Source organism: Aquarana catesbeiana, linkage group LG09, assembly GCF_042186555.1.
Source record: "Aquarana catesbeiana isolate 2022-GZ linkage group LG09, ASM4218655v1, whole genome shotgun sequence".
Taxonomy (NCBI): domain Eukaryota; kingdom Metazoa; phylum Chordata; class Amphibia; order Anura; family Ranidae; genus Aquarana; species Aquarana catesbeiana.
In genome coordinates this window covers 59727212-59749033 of record NC_133332.1, presented here as the reverse complement: position 1 = coordinate 59749033, position 21822 = coordinate 59727212, and the positions used below count along the sequence as shown (strand labels likewise).

At 44.8% G+C, this 21822-nt stretch overlaps 1 protein-coding gene across 1 annotated transcript in view; it reads left to right on the top strand.

Moving 5' to 3' along the window:
* Positions 1-693: 693 nt before the first annotated feature.
* LOC141107699 (cytochrome P450 2G1-like) overlaps positions 694-21822 on the top strand; it is a 41202-nt gene continuing 20073 nt past the window's right edge. Inside the window, exons 1-3 of the mRNA XM_073598615.1 lie at positions 694-857; positions 9718-9913; positions 18555-18717. Coding sequence (XP_073454716.1) covers positions 709-857; positions 9718-9913; positions 18555-18717 — 508 coding nt within the window. The 5' untranslated portion in view covers positions 694-708. The remainder of the gene's footprint in view (positions 858-9717; positions 9914-18554; positions 18718-21822) is intronic.

Sequence of the window (21822 nt, the reverse complement as noted above, 5' to 3'; positions counted from 1 at the left end):
CGTCTGTGAAAGAGCGTTCACACCAGTGCAACTTTGAAAACGTGCTACTTCAGGGTGATTTTAAAGCCGCACATCAGTGCGATTTGCACTGCCAAATTAATTGCCAGTTTTCTACTTCATTTGTCAGCAGTCTATGCAAGTCACAATGAAAATCGGCAAAAAGTAGAGCAGGAACCTTTTTCATAATCGCTGTGACATAAGTTGTGGCGATATGAACGGTTCCATTGCCAGCAATTGGGTACGACTTGTTATGCGGTTTGGAACTGTCAAATCGCATGACAAGTTGCACCAGTGTCATTAATGTCACTTTTTCCAGCATTAGACAACTGGTGTGCCAGTGAACAATAGTATGCCAAAGTTATACAATTCATTGTCGATTTTTGCACTCATAATTCTACTGCTAATGGCAAGATAAACTCAATTGTTGTATTAACTGGTGCACACGCAAAGCATATTTTATTGAGAATTTATATAGACTACATGTGCAAGCTCTACACTGTTGTACAGATTTTTACACTTGTTTTTGTTTGTTTCATATCATTTGTAGACTGTGTCAGGAGTCAGGAAATGCAGTAAAGCCTGTGGTTTAGTGTCAGGCGGATTTCTTCTAATTCCACTATTAGATGTTCCTCTTTCCCATGTAGGAAGGCAGTGGGAGGTATGCATGTTGTGCATACAACAGGTTGTACAGCATGTATGTAATGTGATATGGAGCTCTTCCTCCCATATGATAAGCGCGGACGCTGGAATAACAAAGGTCACTGTACTTGTTTCTGTTCACAGAGATTAGAGAGTTCTGCCTCCCCTACCCAGGAAAATCAGTCTATTTTGTCTACCTGGCAGAGATCAGACTTCAGGTGAGTGTTAGCCCCTCCCCCATGGTATGATTGGCTCAGGTCTGAGTGATACAAACAGTGATAGGCTGCAGCCTCATACTACACCCAGCATCCTCATTTCCTCCCAGGATCCCAGTGCTGCAAGCTCTATCCCGGGCTGTGCTTAGTCTCAGATTCCTACTCAAATCCCCATACCCCCCAACTTTTTTTTTAGATAGGAACGAGAGACACCTATTAGCAAAATATGTAGGCATTGGACACACCCCCTTAAAAGGAGAATTAAACCCTAAAAATAGTAAAACCCACAAGTACTTTTTTTTTTTTTTAACCACTTACAGACCGGAAGATTTTCCTGCTTGACCACTCCCTACTCCGCCCCATAGTCAAATGACGTCCGCAGGAGGGATTCCCGGTAGGGTTGCCACCTGTCCAGGATTCAGACCTATAGGTGTGCACACAGGGTGTGCTGGGTATGCCTCGGCACACCCTAATCACCCCATGTGATGCAGATACCCCCTACTGCGTGGGGCCCCCCTCCCCGGGCCACGTAATTTTGGTGAGCAGAAACCTCCTTACATGAGAGCTCCCCTTTACACCAGCATTCCCTCTTTAAAAAGATTGCTGTGTGCCTTTGCCGCTAAAGTGTTCAGGTTTGTCTTGAAGAGAAGGTGGCAACCCTAATTCCCAGTCGTCTAGGGGGCGCGATGCACGTGCCCAGCAGCCGCAATGTCTGTTGGGCACCTGCAATTGCCAGTAACAGAGCCGGGATGTGGATCTGTGTGTGTAAACACACAGATCCATGTCCTGTCAGGGGAGAGGAGACCGATCGTGTGTTCCCAGTACAGAGGAACACCGATCGGTCTCCTCCCCTTGCGAGGGCATGCGGCCTGGCACGGTTCAAGGGGGGGGCGCGCTCGCTCGTCCCCACCCCCTTTCCTGACCTGCCAGGCTGCGAGCTCAGATAAGGGTTTGGTATGGATTTTGGGGGCCCCCATGCCAATTTATCGGCGTAGGGGGTTCCCCTTGAAATCCATACCAGACCGAAGGGCCTGGTATGCTCTTGGAGGGGGAACCCATGCCGTTTTTTTATTTAAAATTTGGCGTGGAGTTCCCCCTCAAGATTCATACTAAACACAGTGCCTGGTTTTGGCAGGGATCCAAGTTGGATCCCTGTTCATTGAAAGTCGGACGTATGACGGCTTCAAGTCACAGGGCAAAGTCGGATCCAAAGAAGGACGGCTGTCGTGTTGCACCAGTGTAAACCCGGCCTCAGGCCTCATGCACACTGGACGTTAAGATAACGTTAGAAAAACGCCAGTAGCTGTGCAGTGAGTTTTTCAAATTTAACGTTTTTGCAAGAGCGTTTATTAGCGTTTTTTAGTGGGTTTTTTTGAAGAAAAAAATAAATTTTTTAATTTTTTTTTTCAGTGGATCAAAACATTAAAAAACGCTGGTGGCCGACGTTTGGGTGTTAGAGCGTTTTTACAGCTGAAAAACTCCCCTCAGAACCCACTAGTTTTGGGGGTTTTTTTACTGCTCAAAAACGCCACTGCCCAAAACTGCTGATAACAGCCTATGTGTGCATGGACTCATAGGATAACATGGAGAGTTTAATGACTGTAGAAAAAAAGTCTACAGCCAAAAACAGCTGCTGTAAAAACATCCAGTATGCATGAGGCCTAAAACCTAGAAGCTGATTGGGTTCAATGTACAGCTGCACCAGATTTTGCACTCTCCAGTTTTAGTAAATCGACAAGTGTGCATGGATACACATAGAAACAAACAGAAGCAGAGGGTGCCTCCATCTAAATGTAGACTGTCAAAACTGATACCGTTATCAATGGAAAAAGTATTGCACTCGCTTGGTAGAGATCGGTAATGTGCATGTCATCCTTGGAGATATGAGCATCGACCAGGCTACAGCGATTAGTACAAGAAAGAGGAAAGAATGGGACTTTATATGAGGCATGTCATATAAATACCTTACTCATATTGATCATTAAATGATTTATTGATTCCAAATCAAGTTAAAAAGTATCAATAATCTTTGGTAAAAGGACAAAATATACTATAAATAACAGTTCACTGGCATAGATATACAATTATTATATAAAGTAAAATACAACATGATTAATAGTACAGTTTCATAAATCACTCATCCATTGATAATAATTAAATAAACATGAACAATTGCTCTTGGTGAGCCAAACTTGTTTGGACATCAGTTCAAAGTGAACTCGACGCACATTTCATTGCTCACACCACTCATCAGGAGTAAAATGCTCTGAAATTAAATCAATAACATATCTTTAAATACAGTTGTGCTCATAAGTTTACATACCCTGGCAGAATTTATGATTTCTTGGCCATTTTTTAGAGAATATGAATGATAACACACAAACATTTCTTTCACTCATGGTTAGTGTTTGACTGAAGCCATTTATTATCAATCAACTGTAATGACAACAGAAACTACCCAAACGACCCTGATCAAAAGTTTACATACCGTGGAGATTTTGGCCTGATAATATGCACACAAGTTGACACAAAGGGGTTTGAATGGCTATTAAAGGTAACCATCCTCACCTGTGATGTGTTTGCTTGTAATTAGTTTGTGTATAAAAGGTCAATGAGTTTCTGGACTCCTGACAGACCCTTGCATCTTTCATCCAGTGCTGTACTGATGTTTCTGGATTCTGAGTCATGGAGAAAGCAAAAGAATTGTCAAAGGATCTGCGGGAAAAGGTAGTTGTATTGTATAAAACAGGAAAAGGACATAAAAAGAAATCCAAGGAATTGAGAATGCCAGTCAGTAGTGTTCAAACTCTAATCAAGAAATGGAAAATGAGGGGTTCTGTTGAAACCAAACCACGGTCAGGTAGACCAACTAAAATTTCAGCCACAACTGCCAGGAAAATTGTTCGGGATGCAAAGAAAAACCCACAAATAACTTCAGGTGAAATATAGGACTCTCTGAAAACATGTGGTGTGGCTGTTTCAAGATGCACAATAAGGTGGCATTTGAAAAAAAGATGGGCTGCATGGTCGAGTCGCCAGAAGAAAACCGTTTCTATGCAAATGACACAAAGTATCCCACTTACAATACGCCAAACAGCACAGAGACAAGCCTCAAACCTTCTGGCACAAAGTCATTTGGAGTGATGAGACCAAAATTGAGCTTTTTGGCCACAACCATAAACACTTCAATTGGAGAGGAGTCAACAAGGCCTATGATGAAACACGGAGGTGGATCGCTGATGTTTTGGGGATGTGTGAGCTACAAAGGAAGGCACAGAAAATTTGGTCAAAATTGATGGCAAGATGAATGCAGTATGTTATCAAAAAACACTTGAGGAACATTCATCATCCAGGAAGCTGCGCATGGGACTTACTTGGACATTCCAACATGACAATGATCCAAAGCACAAGGCCAAGTCAACCTGTCATTGGCTAAAGTGAAGGTTCTGGAGTGGCCATCCCAGTCTCCTAACCGATTTTGCAGCGTCAGTGTGGCTGGATGTATTGTGTCATCTGGATGACCTAGGAGGTGCGCAGATACTGCCCTGACGATGGTGAGCGCCTCCTGCGCTCACATGTCAGTCATCCATACATAGAATTGGGGGCGGAGCCTCTCTGTTTTTTCCGGGGGTATATATCGAGGCTAAGCGTGGCGTGAATCTCTTTGTTTTTCTCACTGAGGATACACACATCTGTGGAAGTCCTCTGCTGTGACTTACCACCCATATATTCATACTCATTCTATTCATTTATACTCGCATGTTTCCACATGGCTCACTCTGAGCACTCACCTTTAGCCTTTCTTTGGCATTACAGGTGTTATTATTATTGTTGTTATTATTATTATTAACCTGCCCTTCATTTCATTTCCACTTTATTTTCTTCCCTTGTTCTTTTGTTTTATTTCTTCACTGTCACTCTTGTCAGGGTTTGGTATCTCTTTACCACTGTCCCCTACAGTCTCCGTGTCCTCACCATCCTTGGCTCAGGCCTTTCATATATATATATATATATATATATATATATATATATATATATACACACACACACACACACACACACACAGTATATCACAAAAGTGAGTACACCCCTCACATTTTTTGTTAATATTTTATTACATCTTTTCATGTGACAACACTGAAGAAATATAATGACACTTTGCTACAATGTAAAGTAGTGAGTGTACAGCTTGTATAACAGTGTAAATTTTCTGTCCCCTAAAAATAAATCAACACACAGCAATTAATGTCTAAACCACTGACAATAAAAGTGAGTACACCCCTAAATGAAAATGTCCAAATTGGGCCAAATTAGCCATTTTCCCTCCCCGGTGTCATATGACCATGGTTGACCTAAGAAGTTGAATGCACGTGCTCAGCGTCATATCCAGAGGTTGTCTTTGGGAAATAGACGTATGAATGCTGCCAGCATTGCTGCAGAGGTTGAAGGGGTGGGGGGTCAGCCTGTCCATGATCAGACCATACGCCACACACTGCATCAAATTGGTCTGCATGGCTGTCATCCCAGAAAAAATCCTCTTCTAAAGATGATGCACAATGCCTGCAGACACTTTGCTGAAGACAAGCAGACTAAGGACATGGATTATTGGAACCATGTCCTGTGGTCTGATGAGACCAAGATAAACTTATTTGATTCAAATGGTGGTAAGTGTGTGTGGCGGCAACCAGGTGAGGAGTACAAAGACAAGTGTGTCTTGCCTACTGTCAAGCATGGTGGTGGAAGTGTCATGGTCTGCGGCTGCATGAGTGCTGCCAGCACTGGGGAGCTACAGTTCATTGAGGGAACCATGAATGCCAACATGTACTGTGACATACTGAAGCAGAGCATGATCCCCTCCCTTCGGATACTGTGCCGCAGGGCAGTATTCCAACAAGATACCGACCCCAAACACACCTCAAAGACAACCACTGCCTTGCTAAAGAAGCTGAGGGTAAAGGTGATGGACTGGCTAAGCATGTCTCCAGACCTAAACCCTATTGAGCATCTGTGGGACATCCTCAAACAGAAGGTGGAGAAGCGCAAGGTCTCTAACATCCACCAGCTCTGTTATGTCGTCGTGGAAGAGTGGAAGAGGACTCCAGTGGCAACCTGTGAAGCTCTGTTGAACTCCATGCCCAAGAGGGTTAAGGCAGTGCTGGAAAATAATGGTGGCCACACAAAATATTGACACTTTGGGCCCAATTTGGACATTTTCACTTAGGGGTGTACTCACTTTTGTTGCCAGCGGTTTAGACATTAATGGTTGTGTGTTGAGTTATTTTGAGGGGACAGCAAATTTACACTGTTATACAAACTGTACACTCACTACTTTACATTCTAACAAAGTATAATTTCTTCAGTGTTGTCACATGAAAAGATATAATAAAATATTTACAAAAATGTGAGGGGTGCACTCACTTTTGTGAGATACTGTGTGTGTGTGTGTGTATATATATATATATATATATATATATATATATATATATATATATACATACTATACAATTATTTTACTCTGTTACTTGAGATTGTCTGATATACCTTATTTATCGGCGTATAACACTCACTTTTTTCCCCTTAAAATCAGGGGAAAATCGTGGGTGCGTGTTATACGCCGATCCCCGGCCGATTGTGAGCCTTTTGGCGGCTCTCGGCGGCTTTCGACCACTTTCGGCCATTCTCGGCGGCTCCCGGCCGCTTTCAGCCACTCTCGGCGGCTCTCGGCCGCTTTCGGCCATTTTCGGCGACTTTCAGCCGCTTTCGGCCATTCTCCGAGAATGGCCGAAAGCGTCCGAGAGCTGCCGGGAATGGCCGAAAGCGGCCGAGAGCTGCCGAGAATGGCCGAAAGCCGACAGGAGAGGACAAGAGCCGCCGAGGATGGCCGGGAGCGCCCAAGAACGGCGGCGCCATTATTAAAAGCCAAACGACACAGGGCAAGGCAGATGGACACTGACAAGACTGCAATGAGGGACACAGCTGCAATCAGGGACAAGGTACAGATGGACACTGACATGGCTGCAATGGGGGACAAGGCTGCAATGGGGGACAAGGCTGCATGGGGGACAATGTTGCAGATGGACACGGACAAGGCTGCAATGGGGGACAAGGCTACAGATGGACACTGATAAGGCTGCATTGATGGGCATTTAAATGTAAGTTTTTTTCTTAAACTTCCCTCCTAAAAGTTTTTTTCCTTAAAAATCCCTCCTAAACTTGGGGTGCGTGTTATACGCCGATAAATACGGTACATATTTTATGTTTATAGCCAATACTTTCCATGGACACAGTGAGATCATTAGGGATACACAATTTCTATCCGTGCTGTGCTTTTCCTCTGTTTTTGGCCCTGGGTGGGGTTTTGCCTGACTCCGCTTTCTCAGCTCCCTGGTGAGAAGCCTGCTGCCATCATCTGGGAGCTATACATCTGCTGTTTTGGTTATGTTTAGTGGTGAGTGTGGGGTTTCTTGTGCCAAGGCCCCTCTTACCCTGTGCCTATAGTAATAATATCATGCTATACACCAAATTTGTATCTTCTCATCCTAGGTATATTTTATACGCATCTACCCTTGAAGAGCAAGCTGGGTCTTGTGAAACGTGTCGGGTACACTTGATGTCTGTGTGTTATGTTGGTTTATACATATATGTACCATCATTTCTTTTATATGTATCCCGTATGAATTGGCATTTGTTGATGACATCAATGCATGTACTATCTCTACTTGAATAAATTTTATACTGTATTTACTGTTACCTTTATTGACTAAACTGTGCTCACCTCACTCAAAGTCCCAGGGTGAATTTTCTGTTTTGTCCTGACCTCAATATCATTGAGTCAATCTGGGGAGATCTCAAACATGCAGTTCATGCAAGACAGCCCAAGAATTTACAGCAACTGGAGGCTTTTTGCCAAGAGTAATGGGCAGCTTTACCATCTGAGAATATAAAGAGCCTCATCCACAAATACCACAAAAGACTTCAAGCTGTCATTGATGTTAAAGGGGGCAATACATAAAATGAAGAACTGGGGTATGTAAACTTTTGATCAGGGTCATTTGGGTAGTTTCTGTTTGTTATTATGAATTAAAAAGAGTAAACACAGTTGATTGATAAGCCAAATACTAACCATGAGTGAAAAAAGTTTTTGTGTTTATCATTCATATTCTCTGAAAAATGGCCAAGAAATCATAAATTCTGCCAGGGTATGTAAACTTATGAGCACAACTGTATAGGATACCCTATAAATGGAGAACCATCTCTCAAAAAAAGGTCTAAAACTTACAAAGCAATCCAATAGCGACGCCCATCCTATGTCCAAGGGAGGACAGGGGACAGGGATGATCTCTCCCGGGGCTGAGGAGAGGAATCCTATCCAGCCCAAGGATAGCAGCCAGGTGAAGGCCAGGCGACCATATCACACGAGAGGGATTCCAGGCATGCTCACAACCACATTATCATACACACAAGGAAACAGAGGCTCCCTTATATCATACACTCAACTCTCTTTAGGTTCATTTTAGTTTCACACATTATATTCCACTAGAGTTGCCACCTCATCCCTTTAAACCCGAACACATATGAATTACACAGGTTCTGAGGCTAATTAAATGCAGATAAGGCAACAAGTGAGTTTAATTACCACCTTAATCAGCCACAGAACCTGTGTAATTAATATGTGTTCGGGTTTAAAGGGATGAGGTGGCAACCATATATTTCACACACATAGTTAACACATGGTGGGTTTGGATTTATTTTAGGTGGGTACATGCACACACATATTTCTTTTGGTTGTAGTCTCCTTAGCTAGCATACTTCAGTTCACTGCAGTAATCACACACCATATATTACCTCCATGCGTTCATCCCATTAATAGTTCATTAATTTCACATGGTTTCATCTACTGTACATATCCTTCCAGAGCAGTGTGGGCTGTCAAGCATACACAAGAGTCACATGTTCGTGATATGGTTGCTTGGCCTTCACCTGGCTGCTATCCCTGGTCTGGAGGGAATTTCTCTCCTCAGCCCCGGGGGGAGATCCTCATCCCTGTCCCCCGTCCTCCCTTGGACATAGATTGGGCGTTGCTATTAGACTGCTTTGTAAGTTTTAGACCCTTTTTTTTGAGAGATGGTTCTCCTTTAACAGATATGTTATTGATTTAATTTCAGAGCATTTTACTCCTGATGAGTGGTGTGAGCCATGAAATGTGTGGAGTACACTTTGAACTGTTGCCCAGACAAGTTTGGCTCACCGAGAGCAATTGCTCATGTTAATTTAATTATTATCAATGGATGATTGATTTATGAAACTGTACTGTTAATAATGTTGTATTTTACTTTGTATAATTGTATATCTATGCAAGTGAACTGTTATTTATCGTATATTATGTCCTTTTACCAAAGATTATTGATACTTTTTAACTTGATTTGGAATCAATAAATCATTTAATGATCAATATGAGTAAAGTATTAATTCAGTGACATGCCTCATATAAAGTCCCATTCTTTCCTCTTTCTTGCTGTCTAAAAAAAAAAAAAAAAAAAAAGAAGGTATGCCCACTTTTGCATTACTTTCTGTACAGCCTGTGTATATATACAGTAAACCTATAGGAAATATTGTGTATGTGTGTGGTTCATAGACCTGCTTTGCTGTCTGCAATATTTATGCACTGTAAAGTGACAGTGTTTGCATTACCATACCATATCCATATATGGAGAGCTATGTTACACGCCTCTCCTCTGTATTTGGTGTGATCTCATACACTCAGCTCACAGGTTGTATAGGACGCACCGGGTTCATTCTTGCTTCGCACGCTTTGTTCTGATGAAATTGTTGCTGCACATGTAACACTTCCTTATTCCAACAGCAGGTCTGGACTGACAATGGAGCTGGGAATATTAGGGACTCTTCTCCTGTCTGTCTGTATCAGTCTCTTCTTTTATGTCTTCACATGGAGGAGGAAGTTAAGGAAGAAAAATATGCCCCCTGGACCTTCCCCACTGCCAGTACTGGGCACTATGACATATGTGAGCGCCAAGGAGATGCCCCAGTCTTTGGTGAAGGTGAGTGATATACATTGTGCAGGTAGAAGGAAGTGTGCGTGTGTGTCCTAAAGTGACCAAACTATAATTTTTCCAGTGCAGATTACAAAATGAATGAAATGCAGGAGCTTGGTGACATCTCGCCACTGCTGAATAAGATATCCACTTCAGCTCCGGAAGATTTAACCCCCTTCATGACCAGGCCATTTTTTGCGATCCTGCACTGCGTTTGACAATTGCCTGGTCCTGCGACACTGTACCCAAATACATTATTGTATGCAATTTTATGTCCTCTCTTTTTTTTTTTGTTTGTTTTTTTTCCCACAAATGGCGTTTTCTTTTGGTGGTATTTGATCACCTCCTGCGGTTTTTATTTTTTGCGCTATAAACAAAAAAAGACAATTTAAAAAAAAAAAAAAAAAAAAATTAAAAAAAAAACTTTCTGCTATAAAACATATCCGGTAAAAATTGAATTTCTTCATCAGTTTAGGCCAATATGTATTCTGCTACATATTTTTGGTAAACAAAATCCCTATAATGCCCCGTACACACGGTCGGATTTTCCGACGGAAAAAGTGCGATCGGATTGTGTTGTCGGAAATTCCGATCGTGTGTGGGCTACATCGGACTTTTTCCGTCTGGATTTCCGCCACAAAGTTTGAGAGCAGGCTATAAAATTTTCCGACAACAAAATCTGATCGGTTAAATTCTGATCGTGTGTACACAAATCCAACGCACAAAGTGCCACGCGTGCTCAGAATATATTAAGAGACGAAAGCTATTGGCTACTGCCCCGTTTATAGTCCTGACGTACGTGTTTTACGTCACCGCGTTCAAAACGATTGGATTTTCCGACAACTTTGTGCGACCGTGTGTATGCAAGACAAGTGTGAGCCAACATCCGTCAGAAAAAATCCATGGATTTTGTTGTCGGAATGTCCGATCGTGTGTACAGGGCATAAGAATATATTGATTGGTTTGTGCAAAAGTTATAGCGTTTGCAGATTTATGGATTTTTTTTTTATTTTTTACTTGTAATGGTGGCGATCAGCGACTTATAGTGGGGCTGCGATATTGCGGCAGACAAATTGGGGACCAGTGACAATGATCAGTGCTAAAAATATGCACTGCCACTGTACTAATGACATTGGCTGGGAAGGGGTTAACATCAGGGGCGATCAAAGGGTTAACTGTGTGCCCATCTGGTTTTACTACAGTGTGGGAGGTGCTTTTACTAGAGGATGGCATCGATTGAGGAGCAAACTCGCGGAACGCCACATCAGCAGATTACTTTTCAGAGGGAGGCACACTGGCAAGTTGCAACTTTCGGAGCACTGGCCAGCATGATTCGAGTGGGCACTCCGTGTATCTGCCGGCAGCATTCATTCCAGCACAATCTCAGCAGTACAGCCAGCGGGAATGTTCTCCACTAGCAATCCATATCTCTCAGCAACTTTTGGTGACCGCTTCGGAAATTCTACCAGTAGACTGATCCGGAGGAAACTGCACACAGTTTCATCTACCCCTTGGGTCTCTTTATCCAGAATTTCCTCTTCTAGGTGAGCCGGGATGTAGGGATACAGGTACCCGTATTCCTCAGCCACTTTCTTTATGATGATTTGCTGAACCTTGGACAGGCTGGGCAGGGTCTCCATACTCAGGTGGGAACCGTGCGTCTGGAGCACACTGAACCCGGAACCCAGCAACAACATCTGGCTTGCAATCAGGCTGTTTTACGGGCATTTGCTTGGTATGGCGAGCTTTGAGGACCCCTTCAAGCCCATCGATCCTTCTCATAAGAGTTAGTAATGCATACCAGCGGAGCTGCATTGGCAGCTCAATTTTAACACTAGCGGCAGTAGCAGAGGAAACTTCATCCTCTTCTTCTATATCACACATTTGCTCCTCATCAATGTCACTCCACTTCCCTGTCCAGGATAAAGTGTCCGAAAACAGTTCCGATAATCCATCAGAAGGGATGTCTGAATTGCTTATGGTGGAGCACTCTTTGGCCAGGAGGTAGTTGCGCTTGGCACTGGCTTTAATCAACACAACCACGTTGTCTCCCTCAATGGCCACATGTATTACCTCCCCTACAGGCACACTGCTTTCTGGCTTACCCGGCTTCGGTACTCATTTCCCCGGTGGCTCGGACATCAAAGCAAGCAGATGGAGTGACCGGTACAGTCCTGGGACAGCCGTTGCGACAGGGGGAGCGGTTTCCCGCACGACCCGAGTGATGGCAATACGGACTCCTAATATCACTCCTTGCCGGAATAGCGACATTCTTGTTCCAATCCGCCTGTAGTATCCTCGGAGGCTGGGCTGGTGAGACTACCTCAAGCAGGTGTTCCCCGCAACGTCCGCAGACGATCCAAGGCCTTAGGTGTGTGGCCAGGCTGGAACATTTCTCACAAATCAGACCCAAGGCCTCATAGCCTCCAGCCGTATACAGGGCAAGGCTACCCTTTGGTACATAGGACAGGTTTCGCCTCGCTCGGACCGAAACCAGTATCCGGAGCATACACCTTCCAATCCGCCATCGTACTTCCAAACTGCACCACCTTCTCCAACCCACAAGCAGGCACACGTGGCAGCACTTCCTTATCCTCCTCTGCAGAGTGGGGGCTCCTCCCCCTGTCAACTGATTGGTGCACATACTTTCTGGAAACTTTAGCGTCCACCCATTTGCTTCTGCAGCGTGCCAAATCTGTAATGGAGTCTGTTTTGACCCTCAGAGCGCTGGCAGGAAGTGTCAAAAGACCAGGCTGATACTCTCCCATGAGCAATGAGACTTGGTTCTTTGTTGTTAGAATGCATGATAAGTCTATAAGAAGTAGAGATGTCACTTGCCACTTTCCCACAGAGCCAGATGAAATCCCGATGGAGCTGTAGCTGGTTGCTATGGGCGACTGCTGCGAGGATAACGCCTTTGCCCCACCTTGGGTACCAAATGTAGCCAAGTCCGGTTGGTCTAATGAGAACCTCCAGAGTTAGGGATAGCTGACATACTTCTGTGTAGAGTGTGTTACGAGGCATGGTTGGTGTAATGCAAGGTAGATTCATGGGTGCCAGACACTTCTTGAATGCAAAGATTATTGTCTCTTAAACAGAACTGTGGGAGAGAGGGTTAGGGCCAGGACACCCTTTAGTAGTTGCAATGTTAATTGGCAGACTCTGAGACTTCTATAGGTAGACAGCCATGCAGGGAAAGGCACCCAGCCAGACACCACATTTGCATATGTAGACACTATGTCTCCTATCAACAATCTTGAACAGTTCCTAACAACGGTTACAATGAACTCCTTTTACTGCCTCTACAATCTCCTCTTGTAGATCTTCACTGAACTAAGCTCCCAGTCTATCACCTAGATCCGCTAATCCACTGCCACTGGATCTCCTGAGCTCTTCCAATCTTTTCACTCAGTATCTTCCTCAAGCCTCACCCCTGCGTCCCTGCTGAAGCTTCCCCATTCTTCACTGAAATAAACGAATGAACTAAATATTAAACCCTGGTGGTGGATTTATGGATTTCCTCCTATTTATTACATATATGTATTAACTTGTCTGTTCCTATAGTTAGCTAGTCTATTAAAACTCTAATAATGTTACTGTTGATAGTACAATGATATAAGGTTAGCTATGAAAATAAACACACTGTTTAGTAAAACTTAGCATTTCCTATATTTTTTTTTCTTGCGAAATAAATAACATAAAAACCACTAAAGGAAATATTACAGAGCATATAACAAAAGAACATCAAAGATACTTAATGCAAGGCTGTCCTCCTAGATATTGTCTCGTCAGCTGGCCTCAAAATGGCAATAGAGGGCCATGCGACACGAGAGCCAAGAGTGAAAAAAGGGACAATTTCCCTTCTGTGTGCACTTTTAAACTGCAATCATACACCATCCAGATCCAACCCCATTGCCAGCCCATCTAAGTTTTTGACGAATCAATGTAGTTACGAGGCAGTATTGTATCTCTGTCCATCATGCTGTAATGACCTCTAGGGGCAGCATTCGTCCATGTTGGTCCTTTTGATCTTCTGTAGCCCACCTTCATCAATCATCCTGGCAGCCATGGCCCTCTTTGAAGCTTGCTTGCAGAGTGCTAATCAAGGATTTCAATCTTATCACACCAGTTGGTCAGGAGCCAAGACTTTTGTTCAGCATCCTTTCTAGGGGCATGAATCCACACCATGCTGGGTCAACTTTCAACTTAAGTCACCTGGTTGTAAAGAAAAACTCCAGAAATATGACATTAAACCATATTGCCTTCCAACATTTCACCATCCCCGGGTTGGTGAGACTACTCCTCTGGTACTTGCTTCAGCTACTCACTGTGGTGCCTGGTAATAATGTGGATGGTCCCTTAGTGGCGGCAGCTTCCCTTCTACCTCTGACCATGACAGGTTTTCTGGCCGGCAGAACTGTCACCCCTGGTTGGACTGCAAGCTACAATCCCAACCCTACGCTGCTCTCTTGCTTCTTGATAGGCCCTCAGACAGCCTAGCAGCCAGAAGTCCCTGGGATAGGTGTCAAGCTCTGGCCTAGCAGCCCAGGGCAGCACAACACACGTCCACCCAGACAACCATCGAGGTGGCACAGAACCCGATCACCTGACCTCACCCAAATCGGCTCTCCTAGCAGGCCAAAGGACCCAAGAAAATCCCTGCCCATTGGCTGAGGTAACCCATCTATTCCTAATCTGTCCTTGCAATGCCCTTGTCTTATCTAATGCTACCAGATACCTGACCATCTAGTGACAGAAGAGAGAAGTACAGCAATTCCAGAATTGGGGTGGAATCAATTGATCGCCTATCAATTGACCAAGGCAACTATTTCTGGCAGGCTAATTTACTAGCAACCAAGCCTAAACATCAGGGTGCTATAATAATAATAATAATAATAATAATATTTTATTATTATACAGAATATTATATAGTACTTGTATAGCGCTAACAGTTTGTGCAGCGCTTTACAACATGAGGGCAGACAGTACAGTTTACAATTCAATACAGAAGGAATCAGAATACCATGCTCATTAGCTGCTTGCCGACCAGCCGCCGCAGTTTTATTGCGGCAGAATGGCACGGCTGGGCAAAACAACGTTGCCTTCCGTCGCTTTGCCTTTTGACCACTAGGGGCGCCCACGGCTTGTGCCCAGACCTGATGCGATGACCGCCGGGCTTCTGCGATCGCTCGGGGATCGCTGGTCACTGCCAGGTGTTTTTTCACCTTAATGCATACGATGCATTAAGGTGAAAAAACACGAAGGTTTACAACCCCTTTAAGAGTCAGCTGTGTGCGTTTGTTTAAAGGGGACATCAGCTGGTGTCCTGAAGAGCTCAGCTAATTCCATGTGAAGGCACTCTGCTCTGACTGCACTAAAGAAAAAGCTTTTGCTCTATAAACTGCTTCTACTACAAAGCCAAGTCCAGTTTGCTTGTGCAAGGACTTCTGCTCCAGCCTTACAGAAAAGAGTTCACTATCCTCAATCTGTACATAGTTCTGTTTTTGGAGTATCCCGCTCAAATCCCTCAACTCTATCCCAGTTAATACAAAAAAAAGGGGGGGGGGGGGGTAGGAGAACACTAGGCGGGTTTTTGAGGAAAAAGAGTGACTGTGAACGTGTGTCTGTCTGAGGGGCAATCTACTGGGAAAATAACCTGGGCTATTTCAGGCGGCTCCTTCAGGGGTAGCATTACACACAAACAAATATGATTTTCTAACATCTTTAAAAGCTTGGGTTTGGCTCCAAGTTTGGTCCATTCACAACTCGGGTCTCAGTTACATCACTAACTTAGTCTCAAAATGCCAACCTAATCGTTCTCTTCGGTCCTCCTAAGACCTGCTCTCTAGCTCCCTTGTTACCGCCTTCCATGCTCACCTCCAAGCATTCTCCTGAGCTTTTCCCATCCTCTGGATCTCCCTACCCCAATCTGTCCTACTATCGCCTACTCTGTCCACTTTTAGGCAGTCCCTGAGAACACTTCTCTTTAAAGAAGCCTATCCTGCCTTCACCTAACAACTGTACTTTTATTATCTCCATCAGCTCATCCTCCACAGTTATTTCCTTTTTGTATCACTGTACCTTTCCTTTAGACCCCTTTCACACTGGGGCAGTTTGCAGGCGTTATTGCGCTAAAAATACTGCCTGCAAACCGACCCAAAACAGCCGCTGCTGTTTGTTCAGTGTGAAAGCCCGAGGGCTAGCGGTCGAATACCGCCGCAAAAATGACGGTACAGTGCTAAAAATAGCGCTGTTTTACCGCCGACGCCCCCACCGCCCCAGTGTGAAAGGGGCCTTAGATTGTAAGCTCTAACCACTTCAGCCCTGGAAGATTTGGCTGCTTAAGGACTAGGCCATTTTTTATGATTCAGCACTGCGTCGCTTTAACTGACAATTGTGCGGTCGTGTGACGCTGTACCCAAACAAAATTGATGTGTTTTTTTTTTTTTCCCCCACAAATAGAGCTTTCTTTTGGTGGTATTTGATCGCCCCTGTGGTTTTTATTTTTTGCACTATAAACAAAAGAAAAGCGACGAATTTGAAAAAAAAACAAAAACTTTTTTTACTTTTTGCTGTAATAAATTTTTATCAAAAAAAAAAGATTTTTTTTCCTCAGTTTAGGCTGATGTGCATTCTTCTACATTCTTCATACTTGTGGTTAAAATAAAATCGTAATAAGCGTACATTGATTGGTTTGCGCAAAAGTTATAGCGTCTACAAAATAGGGGATAGTTTTATGGCATTTTTATTATTATTTATTTATTTTATTTTTTTTCAGGGCTGTGACATTATGGCAGACACATCAGACACATTTTTGAAACCATTGACAATTATACATAAAAATGTACTGATTACTATGTAAATGTCACTGGCAGGGAAGGGGGTTAACACTAGGAGGCGATCATGGGGTTAAATGTGTTCCCTTAGTGTGTTCTAATTGTAGGGGGTGATGGGCTCACTAGAACATGACAGAGATTACTGCTCCCGATGACAGGTGCTAGGCAGAACAGGAACATCTCCCCGCTCTGCCTCTCCGTGTAACGATCGTGGGCCACCGGCGGACATAGAGTCCGCGGGTCCCGCAGGCAAGCTCACGCGGCGCGTGTGAGCTTAAAGGGGACGTAAAGTTATGCCCATATGCGCAGTCGTGCCATTGTGCCAACGTATATTGTCGTGCACGGGACGGCAAGCGGTTGCACTGGGCACAACTAAATGTACCTAACACAACAACTGCAGCCACAGTGGTTACAGTGAGACAAGCAAAATGTACCCAAATAAATACATACACAGCTCTACATACACAGCTCTACTGAACACAGTGAGACAGCACTAAATCTAACTAATGCTAGCACCTACCTAGGGGGTGCTACAAATGCAATTATTGTACAGTGCCTTGAAAAAGTATTCATACCCCATTGACATTTTCCATATTTTGTCATGTTACAACCAAAAATGTAAATGTATTTTATCTGATAGACCAACACAAAGTGGCACATAATTGTGAAGTGGAAGGAAAATGATAAATGGTTTTCATATATAATATTATTATTATTATTATTATTATTATTATTATTATTATTTTTTTTTTTTTTTTTACAAATATCTGAAAAGCGTGGCGTGCATTTGCATTCAGCCCTCTTTTACCCTGATAACCCTAACTAAGGGCTAGTAGAACCTTTTTGCCTTTTAGAAGTCACCTAATTAGTAGAGTCCACCTGTGTGTAATTTAATCTCAGTATCAATACAGCTGTTCTGTGAAGCCCTCAGGGGTTTGTTAGATAACCTTAGGGAACAAACAGCATCATGAAGGCCAAGGAACATACCAGACAGGACAGGGATAACAATGAGGAGAATTTTAAAGCAGGGTTAGGTTTACAAAAAAAAATATCCCAAGCTTTGAACATCTCACAAAGCACTGTTGAATCCATCATCTGAAAATGTAACAACTGCAAACCTACCAAGACATGGCCGTCCACCTAAACTGACAAGCTGGGCAAAGGGAGCATTAATCAGAGAAGCAGCCAAGAGGCCCATGATAACTCTGGAGGAGCTGCAGAGATCCACAGCTCAGGTGGGAGAATCTGTCCACAGGCCAACTATTATGCCGCGTACACGCAGTCAAATTTTCCGACGGGAAATGTTGGATGACAGTCCGACCGTGTGTATGCTCCATCGATCATTTGTTGTCGGACTTTCCGCCAAAAAATGTTTGCTAGCAGGTTCTCAAATTTTACGCCAACAAAACTTTGTTGTCAGACTTTCCGATCGTGTGTACACAAGTCCGTCGCAGAAAAGTTCACGCATGCTCGGAATCAAGTATGAGCCGGAAGCGCTCGGTCTTGTAAAAATGAGGTCTCACCTGGCAGTACTTTCTAGTGGGGTGGTGTAAATATCAGGGCTGAATGGAAATAAATACAAAACTGTGTATTTAGATGTGTGCCTGGAGTTCAGAAAAAAAAAAACTTTACTTCTCTCTAACAAAGTACAAAGAACAATGATGTTAGGTAAGCTATGACGGCCAATTTGTACATTGCTAAATTTGTAAGTTGCTAAAAGCTTTTCTCTAGTCGATGTAACTAGCTGTACCTTTTGCCACTAGAATACCTTCCCAGAGTGTGCTTATACCTTTTGTATATCTGTCCTCCAGCTGAGTGAGACCTATGGCCCTGTGTTCACCATCTACCTATCAAATGTACCTACTGTGGTTTTGGCTGGTTATGACTGTGTGAAAGAAGCTCTGATAGATCACGGTGATATATTTGGTATCAGAGGTCCAACAGAACTCGGAGATCTGCTCTTCAAAGGCTATGGTGAGTAATCTGACCTTTTTTACAGAAATATTTTTAAAGTGTAACTAAATCAAATGTAGCAAGGTCCCAGGCTTCCTCCAGTCTTATGAGAACCTTTAGAGCCAAGAGCTGCTGACATCCTTCATTATAGAGTGGGTTGTAAGGCATAGTGGGTGTAATGCAAGTTGGATTCATTGGCGCCAGAACTTCTTGAATGCAAAGATTTTATTTCTCTTTATATAGAACTTTGGGAGAGAGGGTTAGGGCCAGGACACCCTTAGGTAGTTGCAATGTTAATTGGCAGACTTGAGACTTCTACGGGTAGACAGCCATGCAGGGAAAGGCATCCAGCAAGACGCCACATCTGCATGTGTAGGAATGCTGTCTCCTACGGCAACAGCCTTTAACAGTTTCTAACACAAGGTGTAACAGTTCCGTCACTTCCACTACAATCACTTCTTGTAGTTATTCAACCCACTGAGCTCCCAGTCTCTCTCTCGCTAGACTAGATGATTCATTGCCACTGAATCTGCTGGGTCCCTAGCTTGGCACTCTAGATACTTATTAAGCTTCACCCCACTGGCCTGCTCAGTCCCTGGCTTGGACACCTGCTGAAGTTTCCTGATTCTTCATCATCCGCGGTTGGTGAGAATACTGCTCCGGTACTTGCTTCAGCTACTCACTGTGGTCCCTGGCAGTAAGATGGATGATCCCTTAGTGGTGACAGCTTCCCCTCTACCTCCAACCACAACAGGTTCTCCGTTCGACAGAACAGTCACTTTTGGTTGGACTTCAAGCCGCTTTGCCAACCCTTCGCTGCTCTCTTGCTTCTGGATAGACCCTCAGACAACCTAGCAACCAGATGTGCCCGGGATAGGCCCAAACTCCGACCCAGCAGCCCAGGCAGTACAACACACGTCCACTAAGACAGCCGTCCAGGTGGCACAGAACCCGTTCACCTGACTCCACCCAAATACATAGGTTCTCCCAGCAGGCCAAGGGATTCAAGAAAACCCCCGCCCAATGGCTGAGATACCCCGTATACTACTAATCTGTTCTTGCTTTGCCCTTGTTTTATCTAAAGCCACCAGGTACCTGGTGTCAGAAGAGAGAAGTGCAACAATTCCAGACTTGGGATGAAATCAATTGATCCCTAACAATGAGCCAAGGTAACTACACCTGGCAGGTCAATTTAGGAGCAAACCTGCCTAAACATCAGGGTGCTACACAAAATGTGTGTGTGTGTGTGTGTGTGTGTATATATAATATATATAGAGAGAGAGAGAGAGAGACTAGAGCCCAGAGCCCAGGGCAAACATGCCAAACTGCGACCCCCCCCCCCCAAGATGTATACGCATTATTTGTCAGCAAAAACACTGAGCACTAATCTGCATGCTTATCCCCTAATCATAGATTCCCCTTCCTCCAAGTACAAATCTGCCCCCCTGCTGAAATCCCCCCCCAGCACAAAATCCACAAGAGGATTAAGAGGACCCTGCTCAGAGGAGCTTACAATCTAATAGGGTGGAGCAGGTGGTACAAAAGGTTGTAACTGTGGGGAATGAGCTGTTGGAAGTGGTAGGAGATTAGTTGGAGACGTGATAGGCTTTCCTGAAGAGATGAGTTTTCAGGGATCGCCTGAAGGTAGCAAGAGCAGGGGATAGCCGGATGGATGGAGGTAGCGAGTTCCAGAGGTTGGGAGAGGGTCTGGAGAAATCCTGGAGACGAGCATGGGAGGAGGAGATGAGAGAGCTTGAAAGCAGGAGGTCTTGAGAAGAGCGGAGAGGTCGATTTGGGTGATATTTGGAGACAAGATTGGTGATATAGCTCGGGGAAGAGTTGTGAATGGCTTTGTATGTTGTGGTTAGTATTTTGAATTTAATTCGCTGGGTGCATAGTTGCCAACAGTCCCGATTTTCCCGGGACAATCCCGATTTTGGGAATGTTGTGTTTTTTTTTTTTTTTTGTTTTTTTGTTTTTTGGAGCAGCGGGCTCCAGCAAAATGGCGGCCGGCGCCGCCGCTCTATCTGCCTCTAGTGTTGAGTGGAGAGGGGAAGGGGGCTCGATCCGTGCAGCCAATGAAGCGGCTTTTTTGGCTGCATGGCCCCTCCCCTCTCCACTGAAGCGAGCAGAAGACACGGCGCCGGTGCCGTGTCTTCCTGAAAGTTCCCCAGCCCCGTACTGCGCAAGCGCTGCGCCTGCGCAGTACAGGGGGTCCGCCATTGCCGAGGGGAACTTTCTCGGCAGAACACCGGCCGCTCCTCCACTGAGCGGGGGGCCGGGCTGCATTGAGCGGGGGAGGCTGCACTAACTGAGGGGGGGCTGCACTGAGGGGGGGAGGCTGCAATAACTGAGGGGGGGGCTGCACTGAGGGGGGGAGGCTGCACTAACTGAGGGGGGGGCTGCACTAACTGAGGGGGGGGCTGCACTAACTGAGGGGGGGCTGCACTGAGGGGGGGCTGCACTAACTGAGGGGGGGCTGCACTAACTGAGGGGGGGCTGCACTAACTGAGGGGGGGCTGCATTATCTGAGGGGGGGCTGCATTATCTGAGGGGGGGCTGCATTATCTGAGGGGGGGCTGCACTAACTGAGGGGGGGGGCTGCACTAACTGAGGGGGGGGCTGCACTGAGGGGGGGGCTGCACTGAGGGGGGGAGGCTGCACTAACTGAGGGGGGGGGGCTGCACTGGCAGGGGCACCTGATGCAAGGACAGACTCTGGCGGGGGCACCTGATGCAAGGACAGACTCTGGCGGGGGCACCTGATGCAAGGACAGACTCTGGCGGGGGCACCTGATGCAAGGACAGACTCTGGCGGGGGCACCTGATGCAAGGACAGACTCTGCCGGTGGCAGGCGACGTGGCTAGTGACACGCTCAGGGATCCCACTGATTCGGCATTATGGTGAGTTGAATGATTTAATTTTATATTACAATGTAATAATAGAAATAATGCGCTTCAATCACCCTGACACCATAACAACCATGGTGCCAGGATGATTGAAGCGTTAACACCAGGTGTTTGGAGTATCTTTATCTGCTGATTGTTAAACTTTCTAGAATACACATATTTCTATTGTTGTGTAGGACCTGGGGCTGCTGTCCCGTCATTCCTCTCTCCCCCTCTC